The sequence below is a fragment of the Mesocricetus auratus genome, unplaced genomic scaffold, assembly GCF_017639785.1.
Source record: "Mesocricetus auratus isolate SY011 unplaced genomic scaffold, BCM_Maur_2.0 Super-Scaffold_100019, whole genome shotgun sequence".
NCBI classification, from domain to species: domain Eukaryota; kingdom Metazoa; phylum Chordata; class Mammalia; order Rodentia; family Cricetidae; genus Mesocricetus; species Mesocricetus auratus.
Window position 1 is genome coordinate 22960819 of NW_024429200.1, and position 26945 is coordinate 22987763.

Here is a 26945-nt window from a genome sequence, read left to right on the forward strand (position 1 = left end):
GCTTTGAGATGAAAGCATCTAAAATCCAATATAGCTCAATACTAGCAGCCAGATTAATGCCATAGGAGAGAAAAATAGCTGGTGTTCCTAAATTACCTAGTTACATATGACAAATACTAAGGGGAAAATAAGTAATAGTAATAAAATGTCAAACATACTAACAGCAAAAAAAGTTCTAACAGTTATTAATAATAATTAGGTGTTTATATTGACAAATGGTATATTTTAAAGGTGATTTGGGGCAGCTATACTCCCTTTTCATATTTCAACTTATTCACACACATTACAGTAAAACAGCAGACCAAAGTTCAACTCTACACATAGCCAGCTGTCAAGAAAGTCCCTGGGGTGCACATAAAAGTGTGACTTTTGTTTCCTTGCCAGATGTACTTCATCCCAGCAACCTTCTGACCTATGTGACAGAGTGTATTCATTGGATTATCTCTCATACAACTGCTCAAAATCAAATTTTGAGAATTCCCATGTTCTTAGTTCTACTAAGCTGCCAGTTCCAAGTTAATGAATATATCTATAATTAAAGTGATGGCAACAGGTGAACTTTGGTGCCCATCACAGACAAATTATATGAGTAACAACCAACAGATCTTTCTCATCACCCCATCCAAGGTGATGCAGGTCAACTACAGAGGTAACTCTGGACTCTTGTCTCACCTCATCGCTGCTAAGATCAAATGGTTGAGTCTCATACTAGTTACTATTTTGTTGGTACTCTGGCATTTTCCTCCATGCCTCACAATGCCCTCATCTAGAAGGTTCTCTTTAGCAAATCTGTAACAAAATGTTGAAGGAGAGATTAGATGACATTTTCCTCAGGGATATTCTATTTCTCAGCAGGTACGGTACTAATCTAATAAGGCAGGTGTTTTGGGAGACAAAATGTACCAGGGCACAATTCCCACCACTGCACAGCTTAAATGGTCCCTTTCATTGGCACCCTTGAGAAATAAAAAAGTTAAATAAGAGGTGGGGTGGAGGCACAACTGAGCCCAGGCAATACTAATTGAATAATGTGCATTACAGATAAAGTGTCTGTCCTTTGAAGAATAACCAACTTTATGAGGCAGAGTGTAACCAATGGCAACACTGCAGTTTTCCTCACTCAATAAAAATAAAAGATAAATGTTCTTTCTCCTGTTACCAGCTTTTTTTTACTTCACAAAAGTCAAAATTTTGTTTTCCTCTTAAACTTTTTCCAAGAAAATTTTAATTTTGCAGAATTCAACTGATTTTTCTATATGAACTCCATTACATCAAGTACTCCAAATATGTATTTAATGATTATTTTACTCAATAAAACTTTATTGATAGCATTCTCCTCTTACACTTAAATTATTCTGTCCCCTACAAAGTAAAATTGCATTTCTTCAAAACCAACAAAGAATAAAAAGCATTAGTCCCACTTTTAGACATGAAAACATCCCTATGGTAACAGAGTGACAGAGTTCATCAGAGCTTTGTACTTCCTACTTCATCATGATGAGTCTCCTAACACTACAGGCAACACATGTCAGGGGCCTCAGGAGACAACACCAGTCAACACAACTACAGGAAGTTGATATCCACTAGGCAGAAAGATGAGAGTAGGATTGTTAGACAGAAGAGTAGATGATGTTAGCAGTCTGGGAAGAGAAGAGTGCTTGCCTAGTATGTAGGAATCGCTAGGTTGAATTACTTATACTATTGAAAAAAAACAAAAATTTAAATAAAATAAACTGTATCAGACATTACTGGAGACTTATTAATTATTTCTGCATGGTTATCTAAGTCTTTAACTTTAAAAATATTTGCTCTTCAGATGAATTTTTGTCATTTAATAAGACTATTTTTTATTTAGGGATTGTTTAGGAGGGAGGGTTATTTAATGTAAGCAACATCTTGGTGAGATAGAAATACAATAATGTAGAACCCAGGCCACTACAGACACATGAACTCAAAAATCTAAGACATAAAATCAACTTAGTTATATATCCAACAAGTTGAAAATGAAGATGTGCTCCCTTGTCTTATATGTAAAACGTAAGAAGGCAAGAATGAAAATTTAAAAGAGTCATTAACAATGAGCATTGGAAGTCACAGATCAGAACGGTGATTATCACTTGGCCAGGAGAAGTAATAATATTTCCTGAGGAAACAGAAGTGTTCCGTATCTCCATCCAGGCAGGAGTTCTACCAGTACCAACACGGGCACCAATGCACAGAAGCCATACTAAAACCTAGCCATCCTATGATACACCAGTCACGCTTCAATTTAAACAACAGGCAACTAAGGAATGCTGAGAATGGAGCTAGTCTTCCCAAGGAAAGAGCATACCAATTGGTTACCCAATACCAAATGCTCAGCCCTGAAAACATACAAAAAAGTAACATTGTACAGATTGAGCAGGTTGTCGTTAGGCATTTAGGAATAAATATATACATACAATGAGTGTATGTTAACAACAATTAATGAATAAAAGAGTCATAAATCTGAAAGAGAAAAAGGAAGGGTACACAGGAAGACTTGAAGGGGGGAAAAAGAAGGGAGAAATGATGCAAGTATATTATGATCTAAAAAGAAAGGAAATCATTTTAGTAAAAAAGTTAGGTACAAGTAAGGCACAGCAGCCTGAAATCAAGAATAAGACTCACATCATGTCTGACGGAAGCTTCTCCTAGTGTTTCCAGGCCCTACCACCCATTGCAAGCAAGGCGGATAAGGCATCCCAAGACAGTTCTGTGAGAGCATCAGGTTGGTTTGGGAGGCTCCTTCTACACTAACTAAAACTTCAGAGAGTTTGCAAGTCTACAAAACAACACCCGAGGTGAAGTAAGAAGGTGAAGGGCTACAGCCACAAGCAGAGCAAACACACTCAGCACAGACACACTTGGCACACAGGATCTCCTCACCTAAAAGAAGACAGTCATTTACAATCCCAAATACCCACAGGGAACATGGATACCTGTGGGCTTTTAGTGACAAGCAAAAGATAAAAATTAATCCTCAGGCAAAGCAAAAAGGTTCTAAGTAAAAACTAACAAAAAATGCTAAAAAAAACTTGCATGTCAGTGTTCTGTTCACTAAATAGTATTAAATTCTGTTCCATAATGGTAGCTATGGAGATGAAAAGCAATTTTCAAATATACCAGATAGCACATGCATGAGACAATCAAAAGATAAGGTTTAAAACTATTTGGAAAAACAAACCAGACAATGGAAGAGAGCCTAATATAAGAGCCAACAATGTATTTCAACTGCCATTAACAGCACTAATTGTCCTTTAATACATAGTATAAATATTCCTGTCCTCACCTAGGGTCTCATATCAATTAAATTCCATTACTGAATGGGAAATTAGGAGATCTCTGCCACTGAATGATCGACAAGAATTCCAAATGTACCATTAGATGAATTTTTAAATATTTTCAAATTATTAAGAAACATGTTGAATGGACACTAAATCTCATTATTAGTCTGTCTCGAACTTGATTACAAAATATGGTAGCATTGGAGATGGGAGGTTTCTGCAATAAAACAACAAAAATGAGCTTTTATAAAAGCCAGTCAAGAAACAAAAGAACTGAGGGTTGTTAGCTCACTTCAAATGCTGTTCTACAATCAATAATCAGCAGCTATCCAACAGTCACATGGACGGCTGTGACCAGAAAGTTAAGGTCAAATTACAAATTCATCAGAAATAGATTTCTTCAATGTCCTGCCTTAACCCAACCCTCTCCTCCCCCACAAAGCCAGGGCAGTAGGTCGAATCTCTAGACATTCATAACTGTCACCTTTGCTTACAGACGATGGTAAAATGCTCTGCAGAGCCTGTACAACCTCACTGACAAGCTATGTTACTTCACATCAAACATTAAATAGTCCTCAACTACGTTGACCATCACCATTTTTTAAATACCTATTTAGTGTGTCTACAACTGCTGTCCAGCCCAGCCCACTGTGCAGGGCCTGCTCTGCACCAAAGCAATTTCATTGTATAAGTTTAAAATGCATACAATGCTGCTATTCTGTGATGTTAGCCAACATATCAAAATTGAAACCAGTGTGAAAAAGGCATGCTGTCTCAAGTAAGAAGCTATTTATTGGCCTTCTTAAATCTACATGTAGCATCTGCCTATGTGTTTTTGTAAAAATATGGAGGAAGATATATAAAGACACCTTTCTCTCTCCTTGGATGAAAAATGTCAGCCCTTATCTTAGAAACACTGTCATCCCATAGTCTTCTAGCACCTACATTAGGGATTAAAGACAGTAGGAGCCTCCTACAATGGATCAGTGACAGACCTGATCCCATCAATTAGCAAGGTCTGGGAGGCTGCCTGCATCCTGTCTTCTTACCTCCTCCCTCTTGGAGGCCTCGTTTTGACCACATTGACATGCCTGGCTTTTAAGAATGAATAATCCACTTCAGGGAAGTCTCTTACCCAAGACCAATTCTTCTGTAATTAGAGGCAAACGCAAATATCATTAACCTAAGGCAATGTGACATGAACTCAAGCCAGTGAAACCCTGATAGCCCACAAATTCTATAGAAGAGAAGTAGGATCCATTTACTTACATGAGGATTCTGTACCAAACATGGCTGGCTCCAGAAGGTGTTTTTTAAAAAATTAGAAGACAGGAAAGAAAAGGAAAAAAGGAAGGAAGAAAACGTAAGATGTACATGTGCTCCTGAGAGCGAAGAGATGAGCCGGCTACCCAGCAGGGGTCATGAAACCAGACAATGCAGTCCGAGCTGTGTCCAGCTGCCAGATTCTCCTTAGAGCTTCAGCTTTCTCTCGAGAGTGGAAGGCAAGGTCTCCTACACCATCTCAAACCGAAAGGCTGCTTTTCCAAATCCACCAGGCAAAGAAAGGCCAACGCGGCTGCTGTGGGATGCAGCGAGGCAGGGCTAGGTAGCGCAGGGCATGTCTGAGAACAGCAGCGCGGATACTGCAATCCTCAGCCCCGCTGTAGCAGTAAGACAATAGCAGGGCTTATGCATACGCCGGATGACGTCAGAGACACTGCACAGACGACTGCCGCTGCTTGAACCAGAGGCTCCAGGGCTTCAGGGGAGCAGCGCGATTCAAAAGGGAATTCCTTTGTCATAAAATGCACAAGCCCGAAAACCACAGGCACATTCCCCCTGCTCAAGAGCTCTTCATCCCGTGATGCCACTCAGCAAGAGACCTCAAAGAAATTTAAATACTGGCCTTCTACCAACTAACCACAAAGATCCGCGGATCCGCGATGTTGGTTGCTTTACAGCAAATAAAGCTTTGCGGGAGAATTAACGAGTATCAGAAAAGAGAAAAATAATCTGCATTTAAAAGTAATTACACAAGAGTTCAAAATTGTTTTCTCTAAATTAAGATGCACATTTGATCACAAATAGATAAAGAGATGCATACTACATACGTTTGGAGTGTTTAAGCGCATGTGACTGTTAGTGAAATAGTGTAAGTGGTTGGCGCACAACCTCAAATAGAAGAGGTTATACTTTTACTTCGTGGCAAATGTTATTCAAATATGAAAACCACAGATTTGTGTAGACATATTTCTCCTCTTATTCCTTCTGCTTATTTTGAATTTTACCTTTTGAAAATTTCTGTCATTTCAGAGTATCTCAGGCATTTTAAGGCTGTGGTCAATGAGGGTGTGCACTTGTATATGAATGGGCATTTGTGGCTAACATATTTCTTCTTAATCTACTCAAACAAAATAACTGAAAATAATATCAATATGCTTCTTGTCTTCCTGAGCACAAAGAAGCTTTCCTACATGATCTGATTTTTATTCTAAATCTGGTTTTAAAACATATATTAGAAGTATGTGGACTTTCCTTAGAGTGCCTACTCAACCCCAGAAAGAAGGAAGTTTGTTTTAGTGTTTTAACAACTCTGAACTGTACAAAAAGCATATTGTGTGCATAATGTACCACTTTAAAAGTCATATACAGGAGGAAGTTCAAGAGTTCAAGACTCCCCTCCACCCATTCACAACATGCATACCTTTTCCAATAATTTCTTTCGTTTACAAAGAACTGTCTTAATATGGATACAGCTTTTAAACATTGAATTTATGACAGGAATGTGGGACTGCAAATTACCACTCCAAAAATAGCATGAGTGGTTCCTCTGGTTACTAGACAGGGACCCTCCTCATCAGCTTAGCTGCTTGCATAATAGTTCATTGTACTCACTGTACAAGCATTCAAGGTAAACTGGCTTAGCATCCAGAAAAGGCTGAACCACAACTGGTGAGGAAAGCTGGTGTTGCAGAAAAGAGTATTAATACGTAATGTTTCTGTTTGCTATGTGTCAGGCACTATTTGGGACTTCTACATACACTCATTCATTTAATCTTACTAATCCCAGGAAGAGATACTGCTATCACCTACATTTGCAAGTTAATTTGCAAAGATAGTGTAAGGAGTAAACATTAGGCTGAGACTCAAACCCAGGAGGTCTTATTCCAAAGCAAAGCTGTTAGCCTGTCTACTGTAACACCTCTTGAAAAATTAACAAATACTTGCCAAAATTAACAGCATTTTAAAATTCAAATGAAAGGGAAAACAAATGAGTAGAAAATGTGGATAGAGACCCCCCCAAAAAACAGTCACCAAAGAAAACTGAAAAATTGTAGAAGTACTGAGAAATTCAGTATCAATTAAATTGTGAATATATAAAAAATACCCCTGCAAAAAAAATCTGTCAAGCCACAGCTAAAGATGAATATTAATGATGCTGAGATGTATCTGGAGCAAGTGGCAATGGGTAATATACTTAAAGTTGTGGAACCTTAAAACCAAAGGCTATCTTATGTGAGCTATTTGTTTACTTACTTTTACCTTAGGAAAGATCTACTTTAAATTCTATACAAGATCTTGTATATTAACTCATCAAATAATGAATGGCTATGGCCATTAAAAAATTAGAGAAAGCAGAAAAGAAGGTGACCCCTGAGGATGAGAAACTTTCCAATGAAAACCATGATGATCTCTATGCAACGACTCCTTCACCAATTGACTAGGTGACCCTTGCTTCAGCTTACATGTGAGCCCAATGCACATATCATACATCAGTATCTCTTTCTGGCACAGGGCTATGAGGATTAAGTTAAAGGTTGCAATCTCTTTCAAGAAGTTTCCTTTTTAGATAATCTTAGAGGTGCATGTCTGCTAAAAACATTACACATCTAACATGTCAACAACATTGGACAGAACTCACACCACTTGACTCTGTGACCTGGAGGCCAGAGCTGTTTCTAAACACTTTGGAAAGTTCAGGTGCTCATCATTGAACCTCCTCACTGCCGAAAATTATTTCATGAGTTTCATTTGCTCTAATTATCTCCTCTAGTATACCCAGAGAATAAACCCAAATTTTAATGTGTTGCTTAAGGAAAATGTAAAGGAAGCAAATGAAGGAAAATAAAACTGATTTGAAGTTCCAAAACATTCTACTCCCCTGCCACACATACCAGCACACACACACACACAAAAAAAGTCAGATAGATTCTAACACCAAAGTAATCTCTGAATTCCTTTTGTCTAATTATTAACACCCAATACTTTGCCCTTCCACTCACAAATACAGCACTGCTAATGTCAGGATAAAGTTAGCAGTGAGGGCCAGCAAGGCAACTAGTTGATAAAATGTTTTCTGCACAAGCCTGAGGCAGTTCAGTTGTAGAAGCCGTGTAACGGTGGGAGAAGAGAAGCACCTCACAAACTTGACTTCTGCTGTCCACATGCACACAGTAGCATGTGTTCCCACTCACACATGTAGCACAAACACATGCAATAGTGACGATAATAACATTTTAATTTAGTTTCATCAGAGATCTGATTTTAAAATAAATTGAAGTTAACAATGAGAGAAAATGCTAATAGCCAAAATAATTTTATTGTTCCAAATAATCACAAGGGGTTGGGGCATGGCCCAGTGGTTAGAGCAAACTGTCGAGCTACTAGCCATATCTGGGAGCTCTGGGTTTAACTCAGACTCCCACTTCAGTGAAGACAATGGAGAGTGACTGAAGAAGACTCCGATATCGACCCTGGGCCTACACACAGGCAAAAGTGACCATGCACACCATAAACACATACATGTAAAAAAAGACATCCTAAAATTGGAAACATTGATAAAATCTTTTGAAGTAATTATTTAACAGTGTGTGAGAGCACATGATGGAGGGGCACAAGTCACAGTGCACGTCTGAAGGTCAGAAAAATGTTTGTAGAATTGGTACTTTCCTATATGTGGATTCCAGAGATCAAACTTGGGTTGCCAGACTTGAGTGGCATGTACTTTTACCTGCTAAGCAAGTAATGGAAGTCAGTAAGCACGGATTTTACTGGGCTCTTTCCTGGAGCCTGCTGCTTTACTCTATGGGCACAGTATGATCTAATGCCTTCCTCCCTAGAGCCTACTCTAATCCTAGTTGATGGGACAGAGAAGCAGGTATGTCGTATGCCAAGCGGTGGGTGGTATACAGATAGATAGAAAGGAATAGGAGGAAATTGAATGAAAGGCAGAGCATTTTAACAAAATGTCCAGGTGGCTGCTGAAAAGGAGACATTTCAACAGAGATCCGAAAACAAAAAAGCCATGTGAATAACACAAAAAACCAAGTAGAAGGTATAGCAAAGGCCAGAAGCACGGATGGGTGTGGCCCCTTACATGTTCTGTTTTACAGAAAATCTATTATTAAATCACCAAGTATCAGTTTTCTATTGGAAGCTATCCCTTTGGGTATTCTAGAAATGCGATTTAGTAGGAGAGGGGTCATATTGGACTGTGCTGACCACACAGTGAAGACTATTCCCACATGACTGTCCAGGAACTGAAAACGTAAGTTACTCGTTTCAAATGTAGTGAACTAAATGTAACCATGTTTGAAAACAAGTAAGATAATAATGGAAGATAAGATTCAAAAAAGCTCCCTTTTACATCAGATAGTTAATCTGATGAATGCATTTATTAATATGACAGAACTTAAACTATATATTCTTTCTAAGTATACGCACAAATTTTTTTTTGGTTTTCGAGACAGGGTTTCTCTGTATTGTTTTGAAGGCTGTCTTGGAACTCACTTTGTAGACCAGGCTGGCCTCGAACTCACAGAGATCCACCTGCCTCTGCCTCCCGAGTGCTGGGATTAAAGGTGTGTGCCACCAACACCCGGCTGCATACACACAAATTTTAAACTGTCATATCCTAATTTCCATCTTTACCTCCTTTTAAAGTTTTTCTTAGTATCTCCCTTGATGCCTACCTGCTAAAGTTGCATCTTTAAAAATCAATTATGCAAAAATAAGTACAGCATTACTTGAAAACAACAGAGAAATGTATTAATGGCAATATAAAAGCAATTAAAAATGAAAGAGTTAGCATTTCTAGTATGGGGAAGTAGGTACAATTTCATTACTGCAAGCATACTCAGTGGGCAAGATGGTTCAACAGGTTAACTATCTGCCATGTAAGCCTAATGACCTGATGTCCAGAGCCAATGTCAAGTGAAAAAAGAAAAGAATCAACTCCATAAAGCTGTCCCCTGACTTCCATATGAGTCTAGGGACGTGTACACCTGCAATCATACAAATACACATCTCTCTCTCTCTCTCTCTCTCTCTCTCTCTCTCTCTCTCCTCTCTCTCTGTCTCTGTCTCTCTCTCTCACACACACACACACACACACACTTTCACACAACTACAATAAAGTTTGCAAAAATTACAGCATTACAGCATACTTAAAGGAAGATTGTCTGTTAAAATGTTACAAAGTTGGCTGCTTTACATTGAGCTATGAGGTATGCCCTTTCCTGTTTCAACACAATGTGCTGCAGACAGTGACTTTTCTAAAATCTAGGCAAAGTTTAGTGTCCCAAATAGAGTTGTTCTATAAATATTTTTTAAATTTTCTCTAAAGCAAGTACAAGTACACCTCGTGTGTGTATACCAGGACTTTAGTTGCAGAACTCTGTATAAATTTTATTTTCTGTATGGCATAACCTGCACTCAAATGATTTTAAACTTCTGGCCAAGAGAAAAGAAATGTGACTTCATTGTGGGTTGCAGTTTAAGTCTCTGTGAGTGTGACTCATACAGATGAAACAACGGAGTATGTCAGAGAAACTCCCCTGCATGGTTATCGGAAATTAGTCACAATGTGTATATAACTAATTCACACATATTTAGAGAATAAACTGGTATATACTGTAAGTTTACATAATGCAACATAATTTTAAAAGGGCAAATTTAAGTATTTGCTTTAAAGTAATTCTGTTCTAAATTTCATTTTACCTGTGTATTCCATAATGAAGCATTTCTCAAAGCACAACTCTATCGCCCCAAAACCAAACAGCTCCCTGGAAAGGCAACATGCCTGGTGTTGGGGGTGAAGCCTGCCTTGTGGTGCTGTGCACACACACACTTCTGCTTATCTCAACCCAGCAGTAACCGCTGGGGCTCTGCACCCCTTTGACCGTTTTTGTGAAGTCATCTTTAGAAAAGTCTCTCCAATTTCCACTTGTTTCCTGTTGTTTTAGGTTAAAACTGTGGAGGAGGAATTAACTCTCTAATTTCCCTAGGTGAAATACAACAAAAATTAGAGGCTATGAATTACTTGCCCTAGTTCTCAGTGTTGCGGAATTCACATACTGAAAGGACCAGTGTCCAAGCATTTGGTCATTGCGTTCATTCATTTCATGGTATGTATATGCAGTTTATCTAAACACCTAATAAGCCTAACAGAGGTGATAAAACAATCATTAGGAGCATATTTAGAACCTAAGACCACCGACTCATTTAACCAAGTCCTGAAATAGATTTCACTTGGTAACAGTATATGCTCATTACTGAGACCACTCTGTCTGGTGTGATCTTTAATGTTACATTACCAAACACCCTGAGCTATCTTTTCCGTCACTGCCAACTGTTGGTTTTTTAAAAATGTTTCTTGAAGCAGGGGTTCTCTGTGTAGCTTTAGCTACCCTGGAACTTGCTCTGTAGACCGTGCTGGGCCTCCCAAGAGCTGGGACTGAAAGCGTGTGCCACCGCCATCTGGCCCTTCACTGCCTGTTGTTACGATCTTGAGTACATGGCCACTCTACCTTGATAGAATTATTTACCTTTCCTAATGATAAGACAAAAATATGTTTTCTACAATTTCCCTTCCTTTTCCAAGTAACTTGAACATATGGACAATTTAGAGTTATTAAATAAACACTAAAATTGCAGTTATTTGCTTTGTTTTGTTTTTTGAGACAGGGTCTCACAGTGGGGCCTTGGCTGGCCTGAAGCCTGCAATCTATAGACTAGGCTGGCCTTGAACTCCCAGAGATTCACCTACCTCTGTCTCAGAACTGCTAGGATTACAAGAGAAGAAAATATGGTATTGGTTGCTAAGACAATTTGTTGTAAGAGCCAGAGGTGGGGGGAGGGGTGTTGACTGCAAGGAAACTATCTTCTGGGCACAGCAGGGCAGTTGCACACATGAACTTACAGTGCCCACAACAAGCATTAGGCCTGCGACAGCCCACGCCATCTAGACCACAGTGACAGAGTAAAGACTGAGGAAAGCTCCTCTCCCTTCCATAACTTTATTATTTGGAGTATTCTACCACGTGAGGCCCTGGCTCTCTATTTTCCCCAGAGGAGAATGAACACAGCTCCCACTTCTCTGTTCCCTCTTAAACCCCCAAACCATAGCTTTACCACAATAGCTTATATTTCTAACTCATGCAGTCACTCACTTTATAATTAAAGGTTTGAAATCCCCAGAGTCAGACAATAACCATTCATCCTCTGTTCCACGTTAAAGAAATGATAATATAGGGTTTCCCTATATTATCCACAACTCATTTCTTACTCTCCTCAGGACGCGTCACAGCTAACCTTAGATTATACCTCACCCCAACTTCCTCTTGCTGAAGCATCAAGAGCAAACTTTACTTAAGATGCCTCCCCTCACCACTCTCCCAGTTTCACACGAGACACTCAGTCTGCAGACAGTCTCGGCACTCCCTCTCATCTTTTGGCACTTCTAACTTAGCTTGCTTACTGAGCATCTCGGGCTAGCATCAAAGTGTGAGAAGGCTCCACTTGCAGGGGCTGTGGCTGAAGCAGATTCCCCCAGACTGAACCCAACTCCTTATTAGTAAGTTCCACCCACATCCCTCACCTCACAGACCAGATAGTACAACAGCCCTGCAAAATAGGTAGGTAAGCAGTGCAAAGCTCGTTCCTATGACTCAGACAGGTGCTATACCTTCACTACGGCACAGGATACAGTTAAGATTTCTAAACCCCAAATCTTCAACTAAGGACACTTTCTCAATGGACAGCACCTACTTCTAAGCTTTCAAAAAATAGCGACAGCATTCAAAGCTTTCAATGGCTGCCAAGCACAATCTTCTTATATAGAAGCAGGGACCTCTCTTCTTCCATGAACCTCAAAGAACTCAACACTGAAATACCAGAGTGTGTGTGTGTGGGGGGGGGAGACAGCTTTAAAAGACTTAGAGTGAAATATCCTGACCATTGATGCTTTTCCTCTAAGAGAAGATGGGGGAGCAGGCAGTGATGGCTCATGGCTTTAATCCTAGCACTTGGGAGGCAGGTGTATCTTTGTAAGTTCAAAGCATGTTTCACAGAGTGAGTTCCAGGATAGCCAGGGATACACATAGAAATCCTGTCTTGAAAAACAAAACAAAACAAAAAGATGCAGGGGGGTGGAATGGATATTTTAAGTATTGAATCATGAAAAACATACCTAAAGTTATAAAAAATGCTGCTGAAATATGAAGTTAAGATTTTTCTCTTTACAAACATAAACCAAATGGCAATAGGTTTATTCAGCTCACTGAGAGTAAAAGCTACATTATATATGTTTGAATCAGTGCTCTCCTGTGAAGATCAGAATCATATTCCAGGTTTCTACAACAACCAGGGAGGTAAGATGTCAGGTACACCCTTCTATAGAACAGCTTCATCAGGCAGACCACAACTCTTCCTGTGTGGTTTTGGTCTGTTCATCTGGTTCACAAAAAGAACCACTAGAAAATAAGCAGATAAAGTCAGGAAAATAGTCACTAATGAACTGCTATGGTTTGTTCTGGAGGGGGACAAAATGAGAAATTCTTCAAGAAAATATGGTAGAATTCAGCTAGCATCCCAGGTAAGCAAATGAGGTCACAAGGGTTATGGCTCTCCAATACATAAATCATTCTTACTATTTTGTAATGAGTTGGCAAAGTCTTTCTATACAATGCCAACCACTAAATATTTTAGATGTTACAGCACCTTTCCAGTCTCTATCACAACAGAACTGCCATTTTCATTCAAAAGTTCCCATCAATGTTTTAAATAAACGAAGGTAGCTGTGTTCTGATGAAACTGTATAGACTCTGAACAAAATTTAAAATAATCATCACATATCATAAAATACTGCCCTTCAGAAATTTTAATCAATATTAGAAAACAGTCAGCTTGGGAACTCACAGAAAGGCCGAGTCCAATTCCCTGCATTTCAAAAGACATTGTGAGAGAATGCAGTTTTGGTAGTCGAGTATCTCGTTCATTCCATGTTGCATTTGAATTAGTGACAGGTAAATGCTAAAGCACCTTCCAAGAAATCCTTGGCTATTTTCACAGGACAGAATCATTCCACTCCACATATATTTCTAGTCATTGAAACTCTTTAAAAAATTAAAATCACAGGCTGGGCGTTGGTGGCACACGCCTTTAATCCCAGCACTCGGGAGGCAGAGGCAGGCGGATCTCTGTGAGTTCGAGGCCAGCCTGGTCTACCGAGCAAGTTCCAGGACAGCCTCCAAAACAATACAGAGAAACCTATGACTAAAGCTGGCTCTGTCCACCAACGTTGGCTCAAACAGAATTAATGATAAATAAATTTAGATTAAATTTTAACCACACAATTAATTTATTTAGGAGATTCGGCATTTAAACACAAAACCTGATTTGTGAAACTAAGAACGTGGATTATTTCTGAGGTTCCTGCATCCCTAAAACATAATAATGCCATAGTGAGCTGCACCAGTCTCTTATCAACCAAGTTCCTGGGGATGGTGTTTTCGTTTAACCTTGTCCTTCAGGTAAGAAGCGGATAATTTCCTCTCTCTCATCTCTGGATTTTTGAAAGACCATGGAAAACCTATTTCTGATCAAAGAAACTATTATTTTCTTGGAAATAACCCAGTGTTGACCCAGAAGTGAAGCTAAGAGAAAATACAGTGAAGGATAATGCTTGGGAAATGATTTGTGCTTACTAGAACACTCTCCACGTTATAGCTTCTCTGGAACAAAGCGTAAGGTCATGTATAGTTTTTGGCTTCAAAGAAACTTTCTTTCAGCACTGCTTCATTTAAAACACTCACAGTCCTGGCTGATGGAAATTATAATGCATAAACTAGGACCCTAGAATCATACAATCCTGGGTTTAGATCTGCAATTGCTACTTATAAATTAGTCTCCTCTGAGCCTCGGTTTTTCAATCTGCAGAACAAGAATATCAGATCCTTTACAGATGAACAGTCCAGAGAAGGAAGACTGGGTGCTCAGAACACAAACATCTACAGTGCAAGCATGCACTCCAAATGGAAAATTCCACACCTGACTCATGCAACACATTTCAGTCAAAATACAGGCACTAAAAGTGTATTTCAATTGCTCACAGACTGTGGATATAAAGTATTCACGAATCATAAGTAAATTTTATGCCGACACCATGGGCATGGCCCCAAAGATATCTTTTTTGTTTTGTTTTGTTTTTACGAGACAGGGTTTCTCTGTATTGTTTTGGAGGCTATCGGTCCAGCCCGGCCTCGAACTCACAGAGATCCACCTGCCTGTGCCTCTAGAGTGCTGGGATAACCTGCCTCTACCTCAGAAGTGCTGGGATTAAAGGCGTGCGCCACCACCGCCCGGCCCCAAAGATATCTTACAATGCATATACAATATTCCAAAATCTGAAGAAAACATGTATCTGGAAACAATTTTGGTCCTGAATATTTCAAATAAAGGATACTCAAGCTGTAGAAATGGAGATGATATATACATGATAACATATATTGATATTGAATAACATCTGTAACACATTTTTGTTACAGGCAAATAATTTTTTTTTCAAGACAGGGTCTCTCTGTATAGCTTTGGAACGTGTCCTATGACTCACTCGGTAGATCAGGCTGGCCTCAAACTCACAGAGATCCACAGACAAATAATTTACACAGAAATAGGAATAATATCATAGCTTTGTGGGGATTTAAAAACACTACACAGACCAAAAAAAGATACAAAGAAAATTCTGGTATGTGCCGTAACACAGATGAACCTTAAAAACATCATGATAAATGAGAAAGCAAGTCACAGAGGAGCAAATCCAAATGACTTCATGTACAGGTGGTACATAAGGTACAGAGAGAGAGACAGAAATTAGAGGCTGAGGGAGAGAGAGATGGGGATTTACTGCTTAATGGATACAGAATTTCAGTTGTGTAAATTAAAAATTGGTTAAACAATGTAAATAAATATCCTACTACTGAACTTGATGACTGAGAAGGTAATATTTTGCTACCGTTAACTTTTTAAAACAATATATTTTTAAAATAAAATTAACTTTTAAAATGCAGAGCAGCCAGCTAATGCCTGATAGTAGAATCAACGGCAGCTTCTGCTTTCTAGTTTACAGACATCGCCACTGTTGCAAAAGTAGTATAGGTCACTATGAAACCACTCTGTCCAGTTTTCTAAAGGGCACTTTCATTGTGTATGTAATTTCAGTCTAAAACCTGTGCAACCCAGCAGCTAAGGGACCAACTGATTTTGATATAATATATTAAAGCAAAATTTTGTAACCATAAACTATATACAATCACAGCCAGAAAGAAATAGCTAAAGAATTATAAAAGCTTCATAAAACTTAATTATATTTCTGTTTTAGTTTTGCTAATATTTATTCTAAGTGGCAGTTACTTTGAGCCATAGAAATTTTAATTATAAATAGACATTATAAATGATAAAGAATACAAATGTACTGTCTAATCGTATGTTCAGCAATGCTCACTAAAGGATAAATGGACAAGCTTGAGTAGTTGGCGACTTCCTATATCCAAGGAAATCTAATCCTCTAGAATAGGTGAGTATGTTTTATTGCTATCAACTGACAGTGGCATTCCTAATTGCAAGGACACTATAGAGGAAAGAACAGAGTAACTCATGGTGACAGCTGCCCTCCTACAAAAGCTTTACTAATTCTGAAAAGTTACATTGATTATACTTAGAAACTACCAGGCAAAGGGCATGAGAAAGACATTGAAAGCATTAGAGAAAGATCTCCTTTGGGTCCTTCTTAAGCAACTCTGACCTCAGTTGCACAGGTAAGAGCTAAGTTGCTGTTGAGTTCATGTGGAAATGCCATTAAAAGCCAACTGTTTACATGGGAACATGGTAGGAGCTGGTATTATTTACTAATTAGTATTATCAACCTACCATCACTGACTTTCTTTTTCAATAGTAAAACAGCTGAGACATTTTTGTCTCATGACTTGTGTAGTTATAGCTCTCAGACAAAACTCATTAGTCTTTTGAGTGTGAAAGTGACTAATTAAAGAGGTCTCTCCACTGAAATATTCTTATACATGAAATTGCTCAATTCAACTCAGATTTCTTTTCCTAGGCCCTTGTTTCCCTTTTTATTCTAAGCAGAAACATGTCCTACATACTTTTCATGAGCATAATTTATTTTTAAATTAGTGTCTAAGAACTGAGCTGCCTCTCATATCTTAAAGCAGTGTTGACGTTAGTCATTGTTTCCACAGCCCATCAGCCCTTCAGAGGACGTGTGATATGATACGCAAAGAAGGAACCCAGTCTCATGAGCTCTGTCAATTACGCCTTTAGCAATTCATTAAAAATTTGAAAAGAGAGGCTGGACAGAGAAGGCTCAACACTTAAGAACACACATTGCTCCTACAGAGAATCTGGGTTTGGTTCCCAGCACCCACATCAGGTGGTTCACAACCCCCGGAACTCCAGTTCCAGGAGCACCAATGCCCTCTGGCTTCAGTGGGCGCTTTGCAGGCACATGATGCAAATAAATTCCCATGACATACATAAACGCATGCAGGCACATACACACATATACAGAATTAAAATAAATAAATCTTTAAAAAAATTGGCACACGTGCCCATGAAAGCCGCACATGCTTTCTTACTAATGCGAGCCACCAATGTGAGGTGTTTGTGGCTCACTCTAGGCAGCAGACAGCTGAGAGGAAAGGTCGCTGAATCTAGGACGAGGTCAATGGCTTTTAGGTTTTCTACAATGTTAAAACAAAATTGGACTTTTTAGTCATATAATAGTGTTGAATGTTTCATAATAAATCATAAGTCAATAGTGTTGAATAACATGAGCAACTTTAAGTATTTTATCATAACATATTAACAAATACATTCCACTTCACCAGAACTTGTCTTCATATTAAGAATGTAAAACAGATGCCAGGCTGAAGAGATGGCTCAATAGTTAAGAGCATAGCTGCTCTTCTACTAGAGGACCCAGGTTCAATTCCCAGGACCCACATGGCAGCTCAAAACCATGACTCCAGTTCCAGAGGATCTGACACTCTCATACAGACAGACATACATGCAGACAAAACATCAATACATATAAAATAAAAATAAATCACTTTTTTAAAAAATCTGGGCAGTGGTGGTACATACCTTTAATTCCAGCACTAGGGAGGCAGAAGCCAGAGGATCTCTTTGAGTTCGAGGCCATCCTGTTCTAGAGTTCCAGGACAGCCAGAGCTTTTATTTTTTACATAGAGAAACCATGTCTTGAAAAGGAAAACACCCAAAAAAATTAAAAGAAAGAGAGTAAATGAGTTAGCCTGTTGGTCTACATTGAGGGTAGATGAGGTCGTATGAGCAAAACGCAGAGACCAATGAATTCCCAGGCATTACACATCCATATTTAAACAGACCCATGTTGCAAAAATAGCTAAGGAAGGGAAACACAAAACATGCCTTTTCCCCACACACTGTTTCTGCCAAATATTCTCATTGCATGTGAATCAAGTTGTCCTTATAAAATATGGATTAAAGTATGAGAAGTGGTTCCTTTTACCCAAAATGTTTCTTAAAAGGATATTCTTTTGTTTGTTTGTTTGTTTTTTGTTTTTTGTTTTTACGAGACAGGGTTTCTCTGTATTGTTTTGGAGGCTATCGGTCCAGCCTGGCCTCGAACTCACAGAGATCCGCCTGCCTCTGCCTCCCGAGTGCTGGGATTAAAGGCGTGCGCCACCACTGCCCGGCTAAAAGGATATTCTTTTTGACCAATTCTGTAACACAACTTTTTTGCCCTATGTACTAATTTTAAATTATACTTAAGAATTTAATCCTAAATAATAATAAAAATAAGTATTGGTATTTATTTTTAAACACCGGGTATAAGGTATAATCATATTAAGTGTTACATATAAATAAATGTAAAAACAAAAGAGGCTTCACTTCTATAATCAAAGCTCCATTTCCAGATATTCATCATTAGAATCTATGCCTACTGAGAAAAAAATGCCTTGAAGGTGAATAACTTAGTTCAGTTATTTAGGGGGACAGTTCAGCTATAACATCCACTTTTCTCCTAAAGGTCAAAACAACTTAGCTGTTCAATGACCCTAGGCTAATTCAGTGCCTTAGGAACAAAATGTGTGATAGGCACTAAGTTTTGAAATTTGCAAATTGAGGCACTCTTTTTGGTAGTTCTCTTCAGTACTAGAGTGTAAGTACATTTGTATGAATTAACGAAAAATACAATTTTTCTATTGCTGTGATAACAAAAAGGGCAACTTATGGAGGACGGGGCTTCTGTGGCTCCAGATTACAGTCCATCATCCAAAGGAACTGAGACATGAACTCGGCAGGACCCCAGAGGCAAAGACCATGGAGGAGTGCTGCTTCCTGGCTGCTTTTCCATGCAGCCCACAACCACCTGCCCCTGGATGCACTGCCGACAGTGAGCTGGGTTCCACATATCCATAATTAACCCTGAAAATGCCCAACAGACTCCTCTTCCAGCCAATCTGATGGAGGCAATTCTTCAAGTTAAGTTTCCATTCTCCCCCGGGACTAGGGTTTGTCTCAAGGTGACAAAAACTAACTAACTAGCACCATGGACGTCATATAAGATGAGGTTATGATGTTTGTTTCCCACAGTTTCCATACCTGAACGTATCTTGAAATAAAAATCCTAAAATGAACCAATTACCTTAGTATACTTATACTGAATTTTTACATGGTCAAGATCATGTTCTCTATCTCTACCATAAAGCTATGAAATGCTCTTTTAAAGCATTAAAAAAATTGTAATCAAAGTTATACATTTTTAAAAAATCTCTACTTGCAAAGTTTTTTTTAAGTTTTGTAGGTCTACATGTTGTTTGTTTTGTTTGTTGTTTGTTAGTTTTTTTAGACAGGGTCTCTCTACAGAACCCCAGCTGTTTTGGAACTATTTGTTATTCTTATGATGCACACAGCATGCTTATATGAATGACTGCGAGATTTTAATAGCAGACTATTCCATCCTTTCTGGAGACTTGTCCACGGTGAAGTGGTAAAATTATGATCCAAATGGATCCTATGAAGTGGGTCAAAGCACCTTCTCGTCATCTCCCTTGCACCTCTGGTCATCACTATCCATGAAAACTTCTTTAGAGCACTGCAGGGTTTGTCCATAATTCAATTTTTTTCTGATAACATATCCAAAAGTTTGTCATTTTGTATCTGGACCAACCTATTCTACTGAAAGTTATATTGCCTATATTTGTCAGTATTCATTCATCAGGAAAATCCTAAATGAGAACTTCTGTGGGGATCCATATATGTCAAAAAGAACAGACTATAGCAGTGCAAAGATGCTCCTGGTAAAGAGACTCAAAGTCAGTGGATACTATAGCTTACAGACAACACATTTACATCTCTTCCTCAGAAACCATTCAAAGTCCCTCAATAGACCACAAGGAAAAGTCCAGTCTAAAAGTCAAATTCAGAAAATGCATATGATATTGTAAGCAACACAATAGATTATATGCTCTATGTATTTGTTTGGACAAGTTTTCATTCAACAGCTCCTACTTAAGTATTCTGCCTTTAAAGTGTACAGCGTCAGGGAGCAGGTAAGGCAAAGGAAGAGAGAGGGAGAACACTAACACTCCAACATATAGGATGATAACAAACGCATAGAGATGGTATATACCTGGATAACATATGAAGTGTAATGCTCTGAAAATATATCATGTTATCAAGTAGAATTAGTTAAACGAACCTCGAAAATAACCAAATACTACATTGTAAACCTGAAATACCAAAATAATCTTAATTGATTTATAGCTAAAATAAAATACACAAAGCAGCTTTCCATGTACTTTTATTATACTTTTTCTCTTAGCATAATGGAAATTCTGATCATATTTTATCAGAATATAAGGAAAATGGTCACCTCTGTCCTTTTAAATACATAGCTTATATTGACATTAACACAATTATCAGTCTTTCGCAAATAATTGCCCCCAAAGTGATAATAGTTCTGAGACTATCACACACATTCTCTGGTTGATGTGTTACAGAGGCTATGACTTCTTTCAAGCTTGACTCTGGGAAATCCCGGACATGGTAGGATCTGCTAACACCTAACACAGACCTTCCAAAAGTACCATCACCTGCCCTACACCTGGATCACCTTACTTTCTCTCTCTCTCTCTCTCTCTCACACACACACACACACACACACACACACACACACACACACACACACACACGGGGGTGGGGGGGAGAAGCTGACCTATCAGATGGAAAGCTCCTTTCCAAGCAGACTCCTGGAATCCACATCACAACAGAGAGCAGGTGAGCTGCTCAACCTCGCCTAGCATTGGTCGTTTTCTTTCCTATGATGTTCTCTGAAGAAGGTAACCTGGAAATTTAGAAATACAACTTATAAATATGCTCTCTTACACAAAATACTACTAGTGATGCAACTTGTCTTCTAAGATGGAGAGAAATCGTAACTGCTTGGGTTTTCAACTCACATGAGACCTATACCTCCACCATTCCTTTCTCCTCTACTTGAAGAATACACTTTTCAACCATTTCCCTGGATTTTTAAGCATATCAGATACCATACCAGTTTCACTATGTCAACCCTAAGCAAATATCAATAGCTTCTTATGTTTTCCAGTGTCAACTTTAAAATACTCTACTACTTGTTTGACGCAAGCTAAAACACAGAAAATCCTTAGGGTGAGGGTTTGGGAGAATGAAGATCAAATATAGAAGCTTTTCAAAAATGTTGCGGCCTTTGAATGTTGGTATCTCTAAACTTTAATAAAATTCTTACCTTTAGAAACAGCCACCAGCATTTCTCCAATAGGATGCTATAAATGCTTTGGGCAGGAATAGACTAAACTTCCAACACCTCTAGCCCCTAGGCATGGATGCCCAGTGACACTGACCAGTCATTATGACAGCACAAAGCCCCTATATGCTTTTCCACATGCTCTCTGGTGGGATGGTACTGCCCTCCCTCCAGAGACCTTCTAATGCGTTCACTAGTATTCCCAGTGCCCCAAAACCTAGGAGAAACTTCTGTTTACTCCATCAGTTATTTTTTGACACTACATAATTAGCTGTAAGTGCACATGATGATAATACAGGATAATGGATGGCCACTGAAAGGGATAGTAACTGCATGAAAAGGCCCAAAATCACTTTGCTCTTTGGCTTCTAGTCTCTCCCGTCATGGGGGTATTAAAGCTCTTATCTAATAGGTGGCTATATATATCTATTTAAATTTAAAATGAAGAGCCAGACATGGTGGTACAGACCTGTAACACAGCATTCATGAAGCTGAGGAAGGAGGTTTGTAAATACAAGCCGAGCATAAGTAACAGAGACCCCCCTTCCCTCTCGAATTTCTACCTTGCTCCTCGTATTTAACTCTTTTTTAAAAAATTATTTTAATTTTAAATAGCTTTGTTTATATGTCAATCCCAGTTCCCTCTCCCTCCCCTCCTCTCGCACCCCCATCCCCCCCCAGCCTCCCACCCTATCACAAACGAAGAAAAATTAAGCCAAGTGGCTCAGTAGATAAGGTGATTGCTACCTATCCTGATAAGCCATGTCCTACAAGTTACCCTATAACCTACATCTGTGAGCTATGACAAGCATGTACACACACACACACACACACACACACACACACACACACCACAGTTTTTAAATGTAACAGACTAAGACTCTACCGTTTACGGTGCCATCCACTCCATTCTGTAAGGCAGTTTCTCTCTCCAGGGTTGTTTTCCATGCTCTTCAGGTCCAGTGCCAGCCCTGGCCATATAAAGTCCTGATACCACATTCCTGATCATCCACAGCCCTCAGAAGGAACGGTTTGTTGCCCTCACCTGTTAGTTCACACTACTCATGAGTACCATGCTTCATTTTTGCTACGTGATTTCAAAGATGCTTAAGGGAAGCACATAGACATATGCATATATATACATATGTAGACATACATGCATATCTGCACAAATCCACTTCAACAAGAGGTAGGGAGATTAATATTACCGCTTCTAATTTGTCAATGATAAATTCACAAGGAGAACAAGGAGATTTACTATCCAGTCTCCTGGGGTTGTGTTGGTGGGCTATTCTTACCTTCAAGTAACTACTTGACTGTGTTATTCACAGTCCTAGCAAAAATAAGGCCCCACAAGAAAATTAAGATATTTGGAGGAAAACTTAACAATAGAACAGTATAAAGTTGTGTAAATGGCTTAAGAGTTGGTGAAGGGGCACAACTAGATGATTTACTTTGTTTAAAATCCTATCCTACTAAATGCAGTTAGAAAGTAGAGGCCAGACCACTGCCTGGACTAGTCAACTTCCTCTAGAAAACACATGATAAAATTGGTACAAACTTGGGGCTGAGATGGCTCATTGGTCAAGAGAGCTCAATGTTCTTACGGAGAATGAGAGTTTGGTTCCCAGCACCCAGCACCCATTTCGGGGCCCACAACTGCCTGCAACTCCAGCTTTGGGGATTCAACACCCTCTTCTGAATTCCTCAGGCATTCACACTCATGTGCACATACATGTGCATGCACGCACACACACACACACACATACCACAATTAAAATAGCAAATCTTTTTTAAATAAAAGGGTAAAAACAATCTGTGTGATACATTGATTTGGAGGCCTTGTGGTAAGTACCTAGGAATGAAACAGCTAGGTCATATGGTAGATCTGCTTTTGATTTTGTGATTAGTCTTTATGTTAATATTCTCTAGAAGCTAGACAAACTTACAATCCAGTCTGCAGGTTCCCTTATGTCCACATTCTCACCAATATATTTTAGCATCTGTGTTCTTAGTGATTTCCAATCCAACCAAGGTGATGAATGTCAATATAGTCTCAATTGGCATTTCTCTGATGCCCAGTAAGGCTAAGCATTTTTCATATGTTTATTGGCCATTGTACTTCATCTTTGGAAAACACCTGTTTATTCCATTAGCCCATTTATTGGCATATGTACATTTATGTTTATATTCAATAGAAACAAAACTGTCTAGAAGAACAACAAGGAACGACTGGGAAGGGGAACAGGAAATAAAGGGAAAATGATGGTGGTAAAGACAGGATCTGTTAAATAAACGCTATACACTTGTATGGAAGTCCTTATGTGACACATTACCCTGTACAATAAATAAGTATAATCAACTTTAAGTTGAAAAGTTAATTTGAACAAGAAAACAGAAAATAACCAGTCTGTAATGAACCAATCATTTACTTAAATGGGACATTGTGCTTATTTAATTGGGGAGAGATTACATTTATTCCCAGAATTGATTTCTTAACATAAACTATTACCAAATTTTTATCTAGAACCATACGCCTACTTCTCCTTTTTTATTGTGGTATCTAACAGAAATTTCCATGTCAAAACGTTTCCTCTAATGTCTTGTAGAATTCATTTTCATAGTCTAGAGCACAAAAACATCACCAAAGGTTTCTTTTCATCTAAAAACATTGAGTCCATGGTTTGAAAGTAAATTACAGCCTCTCAGACAAATCTAGTTAGTTCTGTCATAAAAATCATGGTAAGTTCACCCCCAGAGAGTTACAGTGGTTTCTTTAGCTGGGAAGCCTATATGTATTATATAATGTATTATGTGAAACACACTGGTAATTAGGGGCTGGGGAGATTGTTCAATGGCTAAAGCATGAATGAACGTCAGCACTAGAATTAAGACCCCCTGCATGAGCCGGGCGTTGGTGGCGCACGCCTTTAATCCCAGCACTCGGGAGGCAGAGGCAGGTGGATCTCTGTGAGTTCGAGGCCAGCCTGGTCTATGAAGTGAGTTCCAGGACAGCCTCCAAAGCTACAGAGAAACCCTGTCTCGAAAAACCAAAAAAAAAAAAAAAAAGACCCCCTGCACCAACATAAACACCAGGTAGACTATCTTCTAATTTCAGCACTGGGAGAGTGGAGACAAGGGGGCAAGCTGGCCAATGAGACTAGCCCATGTTGGCAAGTCTGGACTCACCGGAGAGACGGTGCCTCACTGAATACGGTGCAGTGACTGAAGGCCTCTTAGGCCTCCACATATACACAGAAGCACACGTGTGTGGAGGCCTTAAGACAAGACCCTCACTGGAGCTGGAGCTCGGTTTGTAGCTAGGCTGGCAGCCAGTAAGACCTAGTGATCCTCCTGTTTCTACCACCGATCAACGAACTCTGGCATTCCAGTAAGACCTAGTGATCCTCCTGTTTCTACCACCGATCAACGAACTCTGGCATTCCAGGCATTGCATGGTCCATGTGCACTGGGATCTGAACTTAGATTCTCACACTTGTGCAGCAAGCACTCATACACTGATCCTTCCTGCCAGCCCAACTCACCAAAAGATATATTCCTTCCATGTGTCTGCAAGAGAAGGCTCTGGATGAGACTGTTCATTTTGCTTGTTTGTTTGAGTCAGGCTCTCACCATACAGCTCTGGCTGTCCTAAAACTCACTATGTAGACCAGGCTGGCCCTGTCTGCCTCTGCCTCCTCAGTGATGGGATTAAAGGTGGACACCATCACACCTGGCTAGGATCAGACTCTTGATCCGTGTACATTCTGTAGTGCTCTGTTGAAAACACAGGGATGGGAAGGGGTACTGCTAAAGAATTGGGGGACAGGAAGCTGGAGGTCAGTAATGTGGACAGACAGACGAACTGAACGGCTCAGAATGAGCATAATTCTCATCGAAAGACCCTGCTGCATAACTTCTGGACCAGCCTGTTTTCTTGGCTGCTGCTTCTGCTTCTTCCCAATCACTTGGCCTTAGAAAGCCCAGAATGTTATTTCACGCTTCCTGTGTGTAACTTTTTTCAGTAAGCACACCTTCTCTGAAGACTTTAAATACACCAATGGGCTGAGCGTGTCCAGATTCTATTCTCTGTACCTCTAACTCACCCATCTGAGTGTTTGAAGATCTGAGCATCTCCAGTCTAATGCAGTGTCCACCCATAACTTGCCTCTCCCACTTCTCTTCCCTACTTATCAGATACCAGCAGGGATCGGGGCATGGTGGTCACTTTTTCCAAGGACCAGTGGTTATCAGTCAGTTGAGGAATAAGGACATGATAATAATAAAAACTAAAGTTGCTGGGAAGCATTCATTATAAGAACTATCCTATTCTGGGAAGAACTGCTTCCGGCTATGTCGCTGCCTAGATTCTGTGCTCTCTAACATAATCCCTCAGCTTTTCATTCGATTCTAATATTTTCTCGCTTTCTTCAAACATAAGAGACTCTGCTCACATGTACCCAGATCTGTTCTAAGTGCTACTTGGTGAATTCCAAAAATTAAAATTACCTACTTATCCAAGTATTAAATCCCAAACTAGTTACGTCATGTCATCTCTCCATGGAAAATACAGCAAGTAGGAACATCTCACAGACTTCTGCTTTCAAGTCATCTAAAATTGTCCTCGGCCACGTACTTGGGTAATTCTTTCATCTCTTTCCTATACTGTATTGCCAGAACAATTAACCTCAGCAAAATACAGCTAATTGTGTCTCCCTTCTTGCAAGGAAGGGACTGGGTCTTCTCTATGTCCCTTTAAGTGAGACAGACCTAATGGCTGTTCCTGGGATGCTACCAAGAGATAATGCAGAAAATGCTGCACTTTTTTTTTTTTTTTTTGGTTTTTACAAGACAGGGTTTCTCTGTATTGTTTTGGAGGCTATCGGTCCAGCCCGGCCTCAAACTCACAGAGATCCGCCTGCCTCTGCCTCCGGAGGGCTGGGATTAAAGGCATGCGCCACCACCGCCCGGCTAATGCTGCACATTTTTAAGTAGTCACTAACTTGGAGTGATATGAGCTTCTTGCATGTACAATATGGTGATTGTCCACTGTCAACAGGTCTCAGTGTAAACTATATGCCATATTTTCCTGATTATACTGAAAAATCAAAAATAAATTACATTTTTTTATTTTTCCTTGTTTTGTTTTTATTTTAAATAGGGGGCAAGGTTGCAAGGACAGACAGCAGACACAAAGGGATGGGAATATGAATAGTATTGGGATGCATGATGTGAAATACACAAAGAATCAATAAAAAGTTTGGGTTTTTAAGTAAATTACATGGGAGAAGTTGTTTTCAGACTCTCTACAGTTGGTTTGTAACTTTCATAGTTCTATCTAATTCAGGAATTAGCCTCATTCCAATTCTGAACACATCTCTACAATACAATATCATAACCCTACTATTTCCTCCTCTCATTTTTTTAAATAGCTCATATTTACATTTAGGGGTTGGAAGTTAAAACAAACAACAATTATAGAATGGCCAACAATAAATTATCAGAAAAATTGT

At 39.2% G+C, this 26945-nt stretch overlaps 1 protein-coding gene across 4 annotated transcripts in view; it reads right to left on the minus strand.

Moving 5' to 3' along the window:
* St7 (suppression of tumorigenicity 7) overlaps positions 1–26945 on the minus strand; it is a 235582-nt gene that overhangs the window by 180546 nt on the left and 28091 nt on the right. Inside the window, exons 1-2 of one of the 4 annotated variants that reach the window (XM_040728454.1) lie at positions 21415–21618; positions 20863–20991 (exon numbers count right to left, since the gene is read on the minus strand). The exons of 2 other annotated variants lie outside the window; for them this stretch is intronic. Coding sequence is in view for 1 of the 2 variants with exons in the window: in XM_040728453.1 (XP_040584387.1) it covers positions 4575–4596 (22 nt within the window). In the remaining variant the exon portion in view is untranslated. Of the gene's footprint in view, positions 1–4574; positions 5239–20862; positions 20992–21414; positions 21619–26945 lie in introns of those variants that run through there. One more of the 4 variants, XM_040728453.1, reaches the window with a different exon arrangement.